The sequence below is a fragment of the Porites lutea genome, chromosome 4, assembly GCF_958299795.1.
Source record: "Porites lutea chromosome 4, jaPorLute2.1, whole genome shotgun sequence".
Classification (NCBI taxonomy): Eukaryota; Metazoa; Cnidaria; class Anthozoa; order Scleractinia; family Poritidae; genus Porites; species Porites lutea.
This window is the reverse complement of record NC_133204.1, coordinates 4,025,752-4,043,564: the sequence shown is the minus strand read 5'-3', so window position 1 is coordinate 4,043,564 and position 17,813 is coordinate 4,025,752. Positions and strand designations below refer to the sequence as shown.

Here is a 17,813-nt window from a genome sequence, read left to right as displayed (position 1 = left end):
TTCAGTCGTTCAGTGAACATCGCTTGTAGGAGTACTCAAAATGCCGCGCGTTAATAAACCATTAAATAAAAAATAAACAATAAATTCTTTATAATGTTGGAGCGTAACTCTGTTAATGTTCATTCAAACAACTCTCCAAAGCTCGCACTACAAAAGTGAGAACCGGATGGCCGTATAGGTGATTTTGGAAACTTTTTTAACAGTTTATGAATATTGAATGAGTGCAATTTGTATTGTGAAATACTGCTTTCTGTCCGAGGTCTGCCGGTATGATAAAAACAGTGCCTCATACTACTGTTTCACCTCAGATGTGATGTATAAATGGTATAAAAGGTTGGTTTACACACACCCAGATTTGTTGACAAGATTTTGCAAAGTAAACTTGTCGAACGCAAAAAAGTTGGCCTGATTTTTTTTCCCACTAATTAATCTACGGTGATCAAGAGCCATTATGGCTCTTAAATGTGATCGAAGATGATTACCAGTTTTTGGGTGTACATATGAGGCTATCAACTCGATGTAAGATTTGGTTCACTCTTACTTGGGCTGTTTGCAAATTATTTTTCTCTAAAATCAGGTAGCCTTTCCCTCAAAAGTCACATAAATGTGCTCTAAAGTTAACTGAATTGTGGAATTCGAATACAAGTTTATTGTTTAATTTAAATTATAAATTTATTAATGGGAGCCTCGCTTTTAGCCCTGGGTAAATCTATATATTATTCAAAATGATTGTTTACCTATAGGCCGCAACTTAACGTAAGATGTGACTTATTTTGTATGCGTAAGAAGTCTAAGTAACCGTAGAAGTATTTATTTTAGGAACTCTTGTGCACTGACATCACGTGATGTAAAGTGTGTGTGTTGAGACTTGTACACTTATACGTCACTTATCACACAAGCAACTAAAGTCGGAGTGAGGGAAACGCAGTGCATGGCAGTGATATTTTTAAATGCTAACCGGTAAGTAAAGACAATTTTAGCTGGGCCAATACAAACATAAAGTAAGTTGCTATGTGAAAAGAAAGATGCCTTAGTTGCTCGTGTAAGTTATCGCCCGAAGAATCACATTCGAGACGTACGGAAGCAACCGGGGCTATGAGCAGCCGTTTTGATTTTTTTGTTAACCTTCCGCGTTCACCGATAAGGAAACAGAACTACAAAGGCAGATGGCCCGCAATAAATATCAAACTTGAGTTAAAACGAACTAACACAGAGAGGAGTGAAATTCTGTTGTCGTTCTAGATTGTGAGTCATGCAATTTTTCATGTGTTTGGCCAGCATATTAAGAGTTTTCGAAAGTAGCTTCAAGTACTGTACATCGTAGGTCTATTAGTTTCGAGTTTACGTGCGGTCTTGGCTAACCTTTCAGTAACCGAGTAACGTATTGTTCAGTGTGTACCTAGGGATTAACGCGGAACAATGCGGGCCGAAAACAGTTTCGTGACTGAATCAAAATTTTATAGGGCAGATTTGTTTGTAGGTCACTAATAAGGTCACATCCGGCGGGGGGGGGGGGGGGTGGGGGCAATTTAGGAATTTTGGGGTGGGGATGTGCCGCTGAGACCCTGCAACCCTTAGCTTATACCAGAGCTAGTTCAGCTGAATGTTGTAACCCTATACTAGACTAAACTCCCCAATTCCCCCTATCCTAGAGTAGCTTTTAGGCTGAGTTACGTAAATTTAAACTTGCCGAATAGACCTTTTTCACGGTTTTTTCAACATTTTATGTGGACCAGGTAGGGAAAATCCGTCTACACCACTGAAAACTGCGCCTTGCCAAATTTTGAGCGAGCGGATATTTAGATCCGCGAAGTTGTGAAAATTTATAGACGCCTGTATGGTGGAGAGCAAGTCACTTCCCCCCCCCCTCTTTACGTGTCATACAAGCATCTGTAAAATTTCGAGACTTTGAGGAGATGTATCTTTATAAGCTTTCAACAAATCACTTTCAAACTTGGCAATTTTACTAATTTTAAAGCGTTCTTTTCAGTGGTGTGGACGGATATTCCCAAAGTTGTCCATGAACCGTGAAAAGGTCTATTGTTCTTTTTTGTATTTTCAGTGGCAATTCCCTGTTTCCCTAGTCCTAGACTAAAAGCTTCAAACAACTGATCAATCTCCTGGAAAATGATACCCTATTCTAGGCGACCCAAACTCTCTGTTTTATATATACTGCCAGAGTAAACTGCTTGAAAACCATACCCTGGGCGGAACATACCTATATAGTCCATATATGGCCTTCCCCCCCCCCCCTCCCGCCTCCCACAGGTCACATTCCTTACGGTGATCAACAAACAAAAAAAATTCTAAAAGTGCTCGTGTTTCTAAAACGAGTCTCGTTCTAACAGGTATGTTCGTGCACGAAAGTCAAAGTTTTTACTGATTTGGTTAGTACTGACCACATATACAGCTATTTCGAGAAAGGTTGTGGGAAAAAACCTGCACGCGACAATCCCGAAAGGTAATATGGGATATGATCATAACACTGTACCTAACGACTGTAGCTGTCGAACCTGCTTTTGTTGCTTTTCTCCAGCACTCGAAAACACATTTCCATGGCCTTTCGTGCCAATTCTTTCAAATTTCTTTGAAGAACAGAGAACTCAAAACCACCCACAATGCCTTTCGGGATTGTCGCTTGCACTTTTTCCGATAACCTTTCTCGAAATAGCTGTATATATTTATTAATTTGCTCATATCTCCCTCATATCTCCTCCTTTCCGTTCCGTCTTTTCTTTTCTCTTCTTTTCGGCCTGAAGAACTCATTTCGAAGCTTTTTTCAGGTCAAGTCTTTCAAATGTTCAGGAAACAATCATTGTTTTACTGAAGAAGGCCGATCTCAAGCTAGACGTACATATACGCAAGAAACTACCACGGTATAAAGGTCTATAAATTGTCACACAATTCACACACTGACTTTGCTGATGTAACGTTAGGCTGAGTATCAGGCGCTTCTGGGGAAAAGAGGGAAGCTGGGAACCAAAAGAGGATAGAGCGAAGGGAGAGAAAACTTCTTTCCCTCCCCCCACCCCCCTCTCCATCTTCTCTCCTCTAACCCCAAAGGAAGGCCTGCGTAGCAAGTGTTTCCGCGCGTCTTCCATTTCTTTCAGCTCTACCGCAATAATAACTCGATTGGAAACGCTTGCTACGCAGGCTAACGTTGCACAGCCTTCTCAACTTCTAAGTAGGAGCCAACTTCTTCAATTATCATCTATATGGTCATGCTTAATTAGTCGCAATATGGAGACAATTTTGGAGCAATATTCAGCTTCTGCGAAAAGAGACACCTCTTAGGTGGATTAAATTGTTGTACCGGCAGGCACTTTTATCCTCTACTTCACAATTTGGATAGTAATCTTGTCTTGTCTTGTTCCCAGGACGTTTAGTTAATGGCGAGAAAAGTAACCTTCAAGTTGATCCGGGTTGTCTTGATTTCCCGTAAGTAATTTTTGTATTAAAATATTTTATTAAATAATGGGTGAAAAATGTTGAAAAACCTGTGTCCCATTGAGTAGAGGGGCACTCCTTTTACCCGTTTTATTAAACCAGACGACAACAATCAATGAAAATCATTCATTGATTTCAATCAAAATACTCAATAAAAATCAATAAAAATCTATTGATTAATATTGATTGGCTTAGCCAATTAATAAAAATCGATAATCACTCACCGAGAGCGCCTAAAATGTTCCTTTATTGCTATTGATAACCAATAATTATCATAGTTATTTTATCTTCCCTTTCGGTAGCACGGGTTTGCCAGCTGTTGCGTGTATAGTTTGGCTATTCAAATTATTCACGCGAGTTTATGAGGGATTAAGCAATGTGTTTTTCCCGTGGACCCTACAACTGATGTGAAAAGATTTAAAAGATTTTTCTGATATGTTGAGCTAAGAATTCATTAACCGTGTTGCTTATTTCGAATCACCTCACCACGCTTTCTTGCGACCAATTATAGGGTATACCAGAATCTGGTATACCGGAGGGAGCTTTTGTTAAAACAATACTGCAGGCGTTCCCTCGCTCTCGCCCCTACCGCCACCCCTCGCTGTTTTTTTCTGCTCACATCTCTGCGCGCTGTCCCCACGATCTGAACGCATGGAACAGGCTAATGTTCTTTATAGGGCTTCCGGGTACGCGTTCCTGCCCCACGAACCGAGAGGAAAAGGAACGCGAAACAAAGCCCCAAGAACTCGTCTGCATGAGGTTAATCTTCCTAGTGAGGCCTTAAAAGGAACACCTCATTCAATGGCCAATTTGTTTAGCTTTTTGTTGCCTTTATGTGCCTTTGTTAATTTCGGCCTCCTCATATTCTTGAGGGGCACCCAAAGTCAGTTTTTGGAAAATATCTGTTCGGAAGACGATTTGAGATCTAGAATTTTCGGAACATTTGTTGTAAAATTTTTTGCTTGCTTGCCTCCCCTAAGTTTTTCGAACATCTGAAAAATGGTATAATATCCCATTTTTAACGGATTTTTACCCTAAAAAGGTCACCTAGAGTTTTCGGGAGCCTTTTTTCTGGCTGAAATTTTCGAAAAGGTAAGTTTTGATCTCTATAATTTTCGGATCACTAGACTTTCAGCTAGGAAATCCGAATAGATGTAAAATTTTTAGGGGATAAAAATATGACTATATCTACTATTTAAATACTAAAATACGTTTAACAATGCTATGTTTAAAGGGACAGTGTCCCGATTATGCGCACGCGCGAGCGTCATCTGTTTTTTCTTCAAAAGACAATAGAAGTGTCAAATTGACTCGACAAGGTTTCCTTCCGGACCGCACCGCCGACAGAGATTTGTTGTTATATTCTCAAGTAATATTTTAGACTTTCGAAGAAGTCTTTCGTCTTATATAAAAATTTGGCTCACGGTTCGAACACTCATCGCTATTTTATCGCTAACTGGGCCGCCTCGCGACCCGAAAATCTCGTTCCGCTCGCTTTAAAAACATATTTTTTAATTTGAAACTCGTGTAAGAGGTCAATCGTTCCAAGTCCAGTAATATCTGCCTGATTTTCTCGCGTTCTAGCCTCAAACGTTTGAAAGACATAAATAAAAATGCAATCTCAACGCTATGAATCATCACAAAGGTTAGTCAAAAATGATATTATGATTTCATGTCACTAGTTTTTCAAAACATGTAGCGCCTGTTTGTTCGATTTTGTCGGCCGTAGGGAGATTCATTTAAAAGTTTACTAACGCGTCGTTGCAAAACATTCTGCTTCACGAAGCTCCCCTCCACAAGATCTCCTCAGTCACATCAATGTGTCAACAGATTCTTTCTTACTGTCTTTATTGTTGCTGTTTCATTTCTGCGTATCCCCTTCACAATTATCTGAGCTTGTATGGAAGCTAGCAGAAGAAATAAGCCTTCAATCGGCATCAAAGTGCTTCCAATCTTTTGGTCCTCCGGCGAACGGCAATAAAGGTAACGCCAAAAAATCCAGATTTTGCCCAAATCGAAACTTAACAGGAACAATATACCATTGATCTATAATCCTGAGAAGTTTTAGTGTCGTATTGAACCCGGCCAAGCGCGATGCAAACGGATTTTTTAAGATTCTCTTACTCTCCTCGCATCTTTTGATTTCGCGACATCCTGTCCAAAAATCAAAGTTTGGTGCATGCGCAGTAACGGGATACTGTTCCTTTAAGTGTTTTTGAACTATATTCTCGTTGGGTGCCCTTCATTCTTCCGGTTCCCTGCACCTGCTGAGCCTTTGTGGTCAAGAGAAGAACAACTACTATACAAGACCTTGCTTAACTGTGGCAAATAACTACCAATGTACCCAAAGTCGATATTTAATTTTAATGTTTTAAGGATGAAATCTCACTGTAACTATAACAGTGAAACCTCTTCAGACTCTTTAGAGCTAGTTTTTACGGCTGACATGCAGAACTAAAAATGAAATGTTGAAATCAGTTTTACCTGTCTTTATTTTAGCCTGCACTAGAGATTGAAGGGGTTGAAGCTAACGCGTTTTCCTGTTCTTCTTTTTTCAGTTCTTATGGTTGAATTGGCGTCAACTCAGTTGATTCTGCCGTCATCTTGTAAGTGAAGTTTATGCTATGCCCACCTGAGACCCCGACAGAGATTCCAGTCAGCAGAAATCATATTTTTCCTTTATTATATAATTATCCAGTTGTATTTTTGAGAATTTTACTGTGCAAAAGTCCTTGTCACTCGACCAGTTCCTCTCATTCAAAAACTACCTTCAAAGTAGCCACTATAAAAACGTGACCACGGGCACTGTAGATTCAGAAATCGTCTCAATTAAGGGTTTCAATCATAAACGTGACACCGCCGAGGCTCCTTGGCATACACAGACATAGCCCGGCATGTTCCAAGCTCCGAGACAGACACGGTTTAGCTCAATAACGACGGCCAGTGGCAGATCAAGGGTAATGATTTCCTTAGGACGGATGGGTAGCTTACTTTACAAATCATATAGCTCTGATAAATTTGGTTTGCTCGTACATTTTATTCGAAGCCGGAGGTTGCGTTTTGAGTGAAATACCCGTCCGAGGAATAATCAATTAAGAACATAGTCCAATACGACTTATTGTCTGTAAACAAAAAAAGTGCTCAGAAAGAGGCAATTAGATCCGCCACTTTCTGCAAGACATAAGGTTGCTCCTCCATGTACATTCAAATTGTTTTCGCCATTTTTTTCAGCGTCCCTGACCGTACATGTTTTACTGACCGTCGCAGTCGCAGTCACACCGACTCCTCATAATTCATCAGGTAAGTAAAAAGCCGGAAAAAATTCTCAGCTTGAGCCAGGAAGCAACAACTGAATTTAAGTATCCAGTAATATACAATAAACCCCATTTACAGGTGCAAAATGATCGGCCCGGCACCCCAAATGTTTGGCACCATACTGGCGATTTTTAGGAAAGGCTCTATCCAGTCACACGACCCAAAATAATGATATGTCCAATCAGAATCGTGTACAGATGTACGATGTTTTTCACATGGTCGAAAAATTATACGTCCAATCAACAGCCACCGCAGCGGTTCGCAACGAAACATTTCGAAACTTCGTTTCTAGGGTCTTTTCGATCTCCAGTAGGGTGACACCATTTATAAACCCGGAGGCCCCTGGGGATGAGGATGATTTTACGGCACCCCTAAAAATTACGGTCCCAATGCCAAATTTTGTACTGTATCGATACATTTACACGTAGGTGATTGCGAGAGCAGCCTGCCACGCCGACTTTCTAAGGGGTTCGTCACGCGTTCCTGCCCCACTAACGTCTACTTAACCGAAAGTGAATCCCTTTCCCATTGTTCGCAAATATCAGCTGGAGATCACATGCAGATTATCGGAGAACCAATTGGCGCTGCTGAAGTCAAAGTGTTGACAAGCCAAACACATACGTACAAGCTCGGTAGAGTGTGATACGTGACCAAAGATTTTTGCTCCAAACGAGAATCTAGGAGATAAGCCTTGATTTTTGTATGTTTCTCTCTGTAAAGGCTGAATTAGATGTCATTTGCTCATAAAGTCGCTCCTTAGGTGATGCAACGGCCGGGTTACCTTGTAACTGAACAAAAGGCAGTATTTTTTTCACACTTTATTGTTTTGTAGTAAACCCGACTTCCGTTGGGTAAATTTAACCTCCGAGGTAATTTTTTTCAATGAGAAGGTGAGGGTAGCCTCTAGTACGAACGCTTGTGAGTTAACTGATTAGTCTGTTCTAAAACTGTAAGGTCTTCACCTTTCATGAGACCTTTCTGATCTTTTCTGGAGCCAAGTCAAACGCGAAATTTCTCTCGGTCCAAAGTACACTTCCCAGATCTGGAAGTCTGTTGTGATATGTCAACGTTTTTCCGCTCAAATCAGGAGACTTTAGTGGGGCAGGAACTCGTGACAAACCCCTAAGGAAGTCCGCGTGGGAAGGCTATTTCGAGGGCAGTGCGATGCCCAAAAATTGCCATCGCGGTGCCAAAATTTTGAAGCGCATGCCTATTTTTTGGGCGCGTAAATGGGGTTAGGAATTTCCTAAGCTGTCGTGATGACATTTTTTAAAACATTTTCTCGTAGAATGTTCCAACTACAAATTTCTATTCGAATCTAACAGAGCAAGAACGTACTTCAACACTTCAACTGTGTTGTGTGACACATCCCTGTCAGGATGGTACAGATTCAGTGGAAGAGCTGGCAATCAGATGGCTGATTCGTGTGTTAATCATAAACACTGCGGTACAGCCGCTCCCGGATGGATGAATGGAGGTCATCCGTCAGTAGCTGAAAGAGTGGTTTCGCGCTCAGTTTGTTTTCGATCAAAAGCAATTTGCTGCAAGTGGTCGATTGTCATCAGTGTCCGTAACTGCGGAGGCTTTTATGTTTATTGGCTCCAGAGGCCACCTCATTGCAACTTTCGCTACTGTGGTAGTGGGATCCAACCTACATCAGGTACAAAACGTGAGCTATATAGGCTACTTCACGTCGCATATCGTGCAGTGATGGCAAAGAAAAGTACAAAAAAGTGTGCTGCACGTGCAGAGTTGTTGCTTTGCCCTATTCAAACTATTACTTTTTCGACGTTCTCTTTGCCTTTTCCGTGATGACACCTTAAGCTCCTTATTTTCGAGCGCAAAAGCCGCGCTACTTACTGGTTTGGTTGGTATTGACTATATTTATTCATTATTAAAGAGGAAAGGCCTTTGCTTTTTTTTCTCTTATCGCTCTCCTCCTTTCCTTTTCCCGTCTCTTCTTTTCTGGTTCCTTAGTTTTTCGAGTAGGTGACCCACAATTGTTATTATATTATTATTATTGTAATTAGTAGTAGTAGTAGTAGTAGTAGTAGTAGTAGTAGTAGTAGTAGTAGTAGTAGTAGCAGTAGCAGTAGCAGTAGCAATAGCAGTAGCAGTAGCAGTAGCAGTAGCAGTAGCAGTAGCAGTAGCAGTAGCAGTAGCAGTAGCAGTAGCAGTAGCAGCAGCAGCAGTAGCAGTAGCAGTAGCAGTAGTAGTAGTAGTAGTAGTAGTAGTAGTAGTAGTAGTAGTAGTAGTAGTAGTAGTAGTAGTAGTAATAATATTGTTTTATCACTGAATATCACTTGAGCTTGCAACTACGTCTCTGGGATGTAAACTCCACCTCCAATATCCCCTGTGGCTCCCCGTCGACTGAACTGTGAGATTTCCGTCAATCAGCGCGAAGGGGCAACGAGCGCGAATGTAAACAAACATGGAAAAACACTTACCAAGGGTAATGACCTTATTACTAATGTCATCTCCGCCAATCAGCATTTCGCATCGACTTTTTCGATGCAGATATTTAAATCTTAGAGACGTAGTTGCAAGCTCTCTTTCCTTTTCCCCCATGCTGCAAAAGCGCCCCGGAGAGCTTGCTCGCAGGCTAGTTTCTGGACGGCAAAGTAACTCGAGAAGCGATTACACTGTACCCATAAAAAGCGGGAAACTTGGCGCAAAACTCACGCGCTATGGTGGCTTTTGATTGGACGTATCATTTTTGGCACATGTGAAATCAGTCGTACGCGATTCTAACTGACATATTATTTTTTTCACTTGTGAAAAATATTGTTCGCTCCTCTGATTTGGCTAGAACTCCTTTGCGTATGCAATATACATATATTAGGTGTATAATAAAATGAAAGTTGCTTTCGGATAAAGAAAAATTTCATGTCATTTATCATTTGATAATTAACAATTATTCCACGAGTGCGTTGGATTACCCTGGGTACCAGAGGTTTTTCTCGCGTACGGCGGGAATTTTCGGTGTTGGCCGAAGGCCGACACATCTTCGGCCGTAGGCCGAAGCCGCGAGAAAAAACAAAACAAATGTGGGTCACCTACTCGCGCAAGTCACGATAAAGACTTGACAGAAACCGGAAACCGCGCTAGAAAAGTCTCTGGCACCCAGGGTAGCGTTGGATATGAGTTGGCTATAATCATCTCATATCCAACAAGCGCGAGTGGAATAATTGTTTTTATTAAAAACGCCCACAAAATATCGAGTATTCTTCCCGACTTTATTTGTAAAAACAACCGAACTGCATTATCCAATGATTTAGTTTTTAATAATAATCGTTAGTTCTGTATAAGAGGAGAGCTCGAAAACAATCATACTCAAAGTTTCTAACGTTTCAATTTCAGCTTTGCCAACTCACCATTATAATTACTTTTCTCTTCACAATTATGAATTTTCCTTGCACCCCTGAAAACGCAAGGCACATGTAAAGATTAGCGCAGTCTTGGTGAGCGGCTTTCTGTGCTAGAATTTCCGAGTTCCATTCCTGAGTGTGATCTTAAATCCTTGTTTCGACTTCTCTTCTTTCCGTGTCACTTTAAGTAATTTTAATTACCGTTAAAAATGAATACTGAAGAAGAGGAAGGACGGGGGGGGATGAGGGCATGCCGTAGGGTTCAGGTTTGTCACTCCAATGTACACTGTTACGATTTACGGCGAAAAAGAAGGACCCTACCTTTTGCCTTTACCTTTATGCTGTCAGATTTGTGTGTGCATGATGCTAACCCTAGGACCAGCCAAGCAAGTCTCAATACATTTTGGTACAAAAACTGGGGGGGGGGGGGGGGGTCAACATCTCTCCAATGGCATTTTGATGTCTTACAGAATTTCAAATGAATTGCACCTTGGCAGGCATCAACATTTCAACAGTAGTCAGCGAGTAGTGCATGGCAATCTGCACATTGTAAAAAAAATGAATAACGCCACATCAAAATTTCTTTTTATTTACAGTTCCAACTACAGCACAGCCTACTCATTCGTCAGGTAAGAGATTTTGGGTTCATTTTATTAGTCCAGGGGTGTTAGCCTAATTCTACACTTCATTCCTAAATGAGAACGCCGGAGAACAAGAAAAGTCTTTGCTTTTAAAAAGTGCCAACGAGTAATGAGAATTTTACTGCTTCTGCTCGGGAGGCAGCTGCAAGCTCTCAACTATTTGAGAAATTCGCTTTCGTTTGGGAATGCGTTAAACGATCTCTTCGCACCGCACATTATGCTAAAATTTCTTCACAAGGAGATTTTTCTAACTGTCAGTTTCGGTCGACAGTTTCCAATTTCACCCGAACGTCTGATCTTAGAATGGTAAATGTGGAAGGCATCATACTAGATTGAAACTATGAAGTAGACAACTTTTCTTTTGTTTTGCAGTTTGCCCACACTTGATCCTCAGCGAGACATCAGGAGTAATAACCAGTCCTAACTTCCCGCTAAATTATTCAGAGAACCAGATATGCAGCTGGCAAATAATAGCAAGAAAAGGAAAACGTGTAAAGTTGGTCATTCAAAGTTTAGAAATTCAATACTGCAGAGCTTGTTCCTGTGATTATCTGGAAATAGAAAATGCCTCTTTTGCAGATGGTACTCCAAATAAGAAGCGGGAATGTGGTGTCTTCTTTGGCAACATAACATATTATTCTCAAGAGGACCGTCTGAGAGTGCTCTTTGTTTCTGATAGCAGCCAGCGGGCGCGAGGATTCACGGCGGTATATACTCAAGTGGCTTACAATACCTCAAATGGTATGTTAGCTTTTGTGGGGGGTGTTCCAGCAACTAGCTCGCTAAGCGCTGAGGTCCCGAGAGTCTCTTGGTCTTCGTTGTTCTTTGACTTCTACTGCTCTTACAAACACAACTAACTCTTAGCTCCAAGTCACTCCTCTAAGTAGCGGTTTTGATAGCCTAAGCTGGACATGTTTGGCTTAGCTGACCCTGGGAATAAAAATAAGGTGCAGTGTGGGTAAAGTTTGAAGCTATATGGTTGCGGTCGGCGAAAAGCTACATGAACAAATGAAAAACTAAAACGCTGGTTAACAAGCCCAAACAGGAACTTCAGTGGGACCAAGGTCAGCTCTAACATCACAAACATGTCCATCTTTGAGAAACTAACATCTCACAATGGCAAGCGAAGAATATTCCTAAAATGGCATTAAGTAAATTCGCGAGCTCAGCAAAAATTCAAGTTCAAGCAAAAACAAAAGATCAAAACAGGAAAATACCTATTTGGACAGAAACAAGACTAACCTTGACCCACTTAATGTTACAAAAACAAAACATAAAAGGTGAGACAGATCTCAAAAATAAATTTCAAAATACTTCACAACACTTTGGGCCCTTTATCAAATAACGAAGGGTACTTATCTTTACAGTGAATTCCCTAAACCGCGGCAGGCTAGCTCAGTCGGTAGATCGCTTGACTGCAAGAACGGGAGACGGTGCTAGTTCGATCTCCGAGACCGTACCAGTACTTAGGGTCTTAAAATGACTGAGGTAGAAAACATTGCAAAGGGCTCCACCTATGCGTGGCTCGGATGAACACGTGTAGAAATGGCCGTCCCGTTTCCTCGAGGAGACGTTAAAAAAATAGTGTTGTACAGTACCCCAAATGATCCCAAAAATGCTGTACACCGATACTTTCGTGGTCACTACGTAGGTAATGGAGTAAAGTTACTTCTTCTCTTCTTCTTCTTTTTCTTCTTCTTCTTCCTTACCCGCGTTTTCTCCATACAAATATTATCAAAAATAGGCGAAAAACAGTCGTAAACAGAAAGCCCAACAACGTTTAAAATAAGTACAAGTATGTTTTCGACTATTGATAAGACTTTTCACAACCACCACTTCATTTCAACACACTGCAACTACACTATTCCTTCATAACCAAATTAGCACTTCCACAATTACCTCACTGCAACACCTAAAATCACTTTTACCTCCCTTCATATTAAATTCTACGAGAAACAAGTCTCACTGACTAACAAACTAAAGCCGCGCTTACAAATTTACGTCCAATATAACTCAACGCCTTCAACTTCACGCATCTCAACCAACCCCTGAAATATACAGCGCAACTGAACTACTCATACATCCCTAATACATATTAAAAAAAACTTCGCACACGCCTCGTACATCTACGCCCAAATTTACGCTCCCACAGCGTCTTGTTAAATCTGCTTTAAGACCTGAACGTTTATACTGATAATAACAAGCCATGTACATCGTTAGTTCTCCGCCATTACCTAATATGGTCAGATACGGAGATAGGACAAGCAAGGTTCGCCATATATGAGGCCCATACACCAAAACTGATAAAGAACGTTGTCAGAGTTAAGTAAAAACTGAATGTCAAAATACCCCTTCTAACATTTTTCCTTTTTAGAATGTTCCAACTACAGATTCCTTGACGAAATGAACAGGTCAATAACGTATTCCAATATTTCATCATGGCCCTGCGATACCAATCTGTTGGCCGGTTGGTATAGATTTAGTGGAGGGGCTGGAAGTCAGATGGCTGATTTTTGTGTCAGCGATTTATCTCGAAAACATTGCAGCACAGATGCGCCCGGATGGCTTAGTGGCGGTCATCCCTCAGTGGCTGAAGGAGTTGTCCGACGTAAAGTCTGTTTCCCTGGCGCTATTCGGGGTTGCTGTGGATATGGTAGTAATATTAGCGTCCGTAACTGTGGATCTTTCTTCGTTTACAAACTTCTGCCTCCACCTCATTGTTACCTACGTTACTGCGGCAACGGTTTACCACTGGCGAGAGGTAAATACATGCATGATTTTTGGTTCAATCATATCATGCCTTTTTACACATGTTGGTGTTAAGACAATCAGGCAATCCAGTTTTATTGATTTAGTACGTTATCCTAGAGTCAACCTCGTTCCCATAGGGCTTTTTCCTGCCCTTCCCATTTTCTAACGGGAAAGGCCCAGGGAATTAGGTTGTCCTAGAGTAATTATTTTTCCAGGCAAAATAAACAAATTCCGAAAAAGGCCGAGTAATCTAAAATGTTAGTCAGATGTAACCAAACGGCAACAGCAGTTGCTTCCCACATTAAGTTCCTGTTCTGTAAATCTCCAGAATCCTCTGCGAGTAGCAAAGTCCTGTTGACCTGAAATTGGTTTACCAAATTGAGCGTACCCAGGTAACTGATCGATCCTGACTTCCGCTCTGGGATCGCGCCATCCAGATTAAAAAAAAAAACTATTGGATTACAAGGGTTAACTAATGCTTAAAGATTCAGAGTGGCCTACTTCAGGGTTTAATTCTTATTTTTCGACGAACGACCCGTCCCTTTCACATTGCGGTTGCCCCCCTCTAAGAACATAAGAAATGTGAGAATATTGTAATAGCACGACAAAACTTCGCTCAAAACAGGTATCAAACGAATAGACGCTTAAAGTATTCGAACCAGGAAAGTACAAGCGAAACCGAATATATAATGTTACCGGCACGTGCATATTGAAACGTAAAACACAAAGCGTGCAGCATATTTACAATTTTATCATAAATACAAGGAAAGGAGTCCTGCTTACATTTCCTGTTAACTAATGACAGCCTCCTTTCTTTGCCGAGAGAACTCCACTGTCTTGTTTCGTTTAATTTCGTTCATGTTTTGTGCTCGTTGACTCCGATGTATATTCCTTCCAGTTAGGTAACTAAACTCCATATTCAAGGTTTGAATTTTTTCTAGAATGTCTCAGCTACAGAGTCCTAAACGAATCCGACAGAGCAGTATCATACAGTAATAGTACATCGCATTGCACCGATACAATGCTGTCAGGCTGGTATAGATTCAGTGGAGAAGCTGGATATCAAATGGCTGATTCCTGTGTCAACATGTCACACTGTGGAACGATGTTCCCTGGCTGGCTCACAGGAGGACATCCCGGCGTAGCAGAGGGCGTGGTCCAGCGTAAAGTGTGTTTTACTAATTTCCTGGGCTGTTGTGGTGCCTCTATTTACATAAGTGTCCGGAACTGCGGATCGTATTATGTTTATAAACTTATGCCGCTACCATCTTGTAGACCACGTATACGTACGCGTTACTGTGGTAACCACGGTGCTTTAACACCAACTTCAACTACTTCAGGTAGGAACTAGGATACTTAAAAGCTAAGGTTCTAATTTTGAGTCAAACATAAACAACGCCTTCAAGATTCGCTATCGTGGGATATGTACTGTTATTATTCATGCAAAATATTTCAGTCTCCGTCTCTGATTGGCTCAAATCCGCTTGCTAATAGCCTTGACCAATTTGAACACGTTTGCGATATCCCGGAAAGGGATGGCAAACCACAAGCCCCTCAGGGACGAAGTAGCGCAGCTGTTAGGGTAGAGCTGTAGATCATAGCGCAATATCTAGATTTAAGAGTAGCACTCAAAGCAACAATTTGACTGAATGGAAAGAGGAATTTCGGGCCGACTGTTTCCCACCGGTCAAAATGGACAAAGACCGGCGGTCAGAGACGGTCCCAAGTATTCAAGTATGCCGGTAGGAACAAACCGAAATGGACATTTCCATTCGGCTTCCAACCTTTCAGCTTTTCTTTTTATTTATTTATTTATTTATTTATTTATTTTTAGTTTCGTCGTCTACCCCACCTCTCATGTCAACAAGTAAGTAAACATAGGAAATGAAAGAAAAACAGGCTTTTAATGACGAAATTTTGTTCAGATTCAGCTTTCGCAATCCTTCCAACAATATTAAATACATGTATATTAATAATTATTTTTGATGCAAGGGCTGACTTTTCCTATTTATCCTATCTAACTAAAATATTCTTTTCTTTACTTGCTTACCTCACAGGGAGAGGGCCTTCAATTGTTATCCGTTTAAAATTAAAACTTCTTTCTATGGTTAGAGTTGCAGTATGGCCGAATGTTTCGTGGCGGTCATTTTGAAAAACTTGATTACGCCGGCAGCTGATGCTGGTCTAGAACCCAAAACAGTAACTATGGACGTCTAGTGATCTGAAATGGCCAAAAAATTCGCATTGAGCCCTTGGAAGTTTACTCTTTTGTATTATCTTAAACACACCGATGTATCATCTAGCTATCTCTGTAAGCCCCCAACATTTTATCAAATTGACTTGGCTATTCTCTTAATTTTTACAGCAAAGCCTCTAGTGCCAACTACCTGTGGAACGACTATAAAACCCACTACAGGTAAGTCTTATCTCAGTCTTGTTATCCAGTGTATTCAAGTACTGAGAGCTACAGAGAACTGAATTCTAAGTTTTATATTTTAATCAGAGGGGGTGGGGTTATTAGACTCCGGGGAGTGGTAGCATAAAATGTCTTTAAGATACGTGGGCTCTTGAATGTTGTTCTGGAACTACAACCAAAAGAGCGTTTTTACATGACGTCTCATCCGCCGTATTGGTGTACCAAAACAATAACGGTGGCCATGTTGGTCTTCCAAACCAGTCCTATGGGAGTTGAAACTTTTTTCTTATGTTAACTACTTTCTTTTGTTCCTATAAATTTGTTTAGCTGCTGACCGCGTGAGTAGAAACGCTCTGTTGTTTTGAAACAATAATCTTAAGTTGCTTTCTACAACCCGGCGATGGCATTTGTAAAAAACACTTCCAGCTTGTTTACTAGTCTTACTCTCAGATTAGAGAAAATGCATTGCTTGGTTCTGAAAATGTTTGTACATGAAAACTAGACAGAAGGTATATTTTCTAGTTTTCGAGTACCTGCAATTGTTGCATTTCAGTTTTTACAGCGGTAAAAATTGAAAATTTATGATAGAGAACTTTTCATTTATGTTACTTTCAAACTGTAAAGTGTTTAAATGAACTGTTTCTGTTGCCAAACATCTTGAACTCAAGTTTTTGTCACTGCCACAAAAACTGATTTCAGAGTTTGAGTCCACGTGAAACCTTAGATATTTGTGTTCCCTCGGTGAAATCAAACTACAGAAATCTAAGAGTTTCGGCAAGGTTTTGGTATCATATGTTAAAATAATACATGCTATTACATGTCATGTATATAAGTAATCTCTGTTATTACTGGTGGTGTTGTTAATATTATCTTTTTTATTTTTTTCGTTCTCGCAGTTGTTCCATCGCTCATTCAATTTTCTTTTTTTTCACTTACAGGAAACTTCTTTATGGAATTGGGAATTGCGGAAATACTTAGAATTATTCGTTTCTTATAAGTATATCTATACTTGGGAGAGAATGACTCGTTTGTTGATACCTTTAAGGGTTACTTTACATTCAGAATTTCGAGCGAGCTTATATCTACTGGGCAAAAATATCATGACAGAATTACACCTATTGATCTGCGTCGGCCGTAATGTCGCGGGTCCCATGACTATTTGCTCGCTCACAGAGGATGGCAACGTATGTCGCGTCCTTTGACTCTCTGAGTGAAGTATTAGCTTATTGTTTCCACGATACAAAGATAATTTAACTTTACAGGACTTTAATAAGCAAATCGATAATTCGAAGCTTTCACGCTACTCTCCTTTTTATTAGAAAATGCAATCGCTCAACATGTTGATTTTTTTGACTTTATAAAATATTTTAAGGATTTAAGCCAGTAGAATGTATAGAATTTCAGAAAAACAAATTAAAATGAAGTCGAACGGCTTCGAATTGCGCTCGAAGCGATTTTCATCAGTATGCAAACTACCTATCGTTTCCATCAAACTGAAATATCTTGGCTTTTTTAGGACTTCCAATTGCTTCCTCTCATTTTATAACCAGAAAAGAATATGAGGAGATTGCTTTTTTAAATTGTGTTTTTGTTTACTATAAACAACAAGTTTCTATTTTTCAGTGCTCCTTTCCACTCATCTGGTGCTGGTGTTTTCGGATAGTGAATCACAATGGCTTTCTAAACACAACTGGACCAATTATGGCGGGAACCTTGCATTCTACAAGCGACAGGTCATAAATGCAGGGAGAGGAAGGGAGGAAATGGCTCCTTTCTGCTTTTGGTAACCATCCTGTTATAACTAAAGTGATTAAATAATGACATTGGTGCCTTAATTGTCTGCTTCCAGTCTCCAGGTTGTAGTCATGCTCGCAA

At 40.5% G+C, this 17,813-nt stretch overlaps 1 protein-coding gene across 2 annotated transcripts; it reads left to right on the top strand.

The window, feature by feature from the left end:
• Positions 1–840: 840 nt before the first annotated feature.
• On the top strand, positions 841–14,915 carry LOC140935313 (uncharacterized). 2 transcript variants are annotated; one of them, XM_073384865.1, is made up of 9 exons: positions 841–960; positions 3,378–3,438; positions 6,006–6,053; positions 6,679–6,747; positions 8,051–8,422; positions 10,727–10,759; positions 11,144–11,512; positions 13,146–13,532; positions 14,464–14,915. In XM_073384865.1, exons 2-9 carry the CDS (start codon positions 3,390–3,392, stop codon positions 14,871–14,873), a joined length of 1,737 nt encoding a protein of 578 aa, XP_073240966.1. In that variant the 5' UTR covers positions 841–960; positions 3,378–3,389; the 3' UTR covers positions 14,874–14,915. The 2 variants fall into 2 exon arrangements, with proteins under 2 accessions (XP_073240966.1, XP_073240965.1); XM_073384864.1 differs by having other exon boundaries at positions 10,721–10,759.
• Positions 14,916–17,813: the final 2,898 nt, after the last annotated feature.

What these genes read in the sequence shown, in the direction of transcription:
- LOC140935313 (XM_073384864.1), top strand. Translation starts at nt 3,390, where the DNA reads ATGGCGAGAAAAGTAACCTTCAAGTTGATCCGGGTTGTCTTGATTTCC. An exon ending in CCGGGTTGTCTTGATTTCCC is followed by an intron (nt 3,439 to 6,005) that starts GTAAGTAATTTT and finishes TTCTTTTTTCAG; the next exon opens with TTCTTATGGTTGAATTGGCG. An exon ending in ACAGCCTACTCATTCGTCAG is followed by an intron (nt 10,760 to 11,143) that starts GTAAGAGATTTT and finishes TTTGTTTTGCAG; the next exon opens with TTTGCCCACACTTGATCCTC.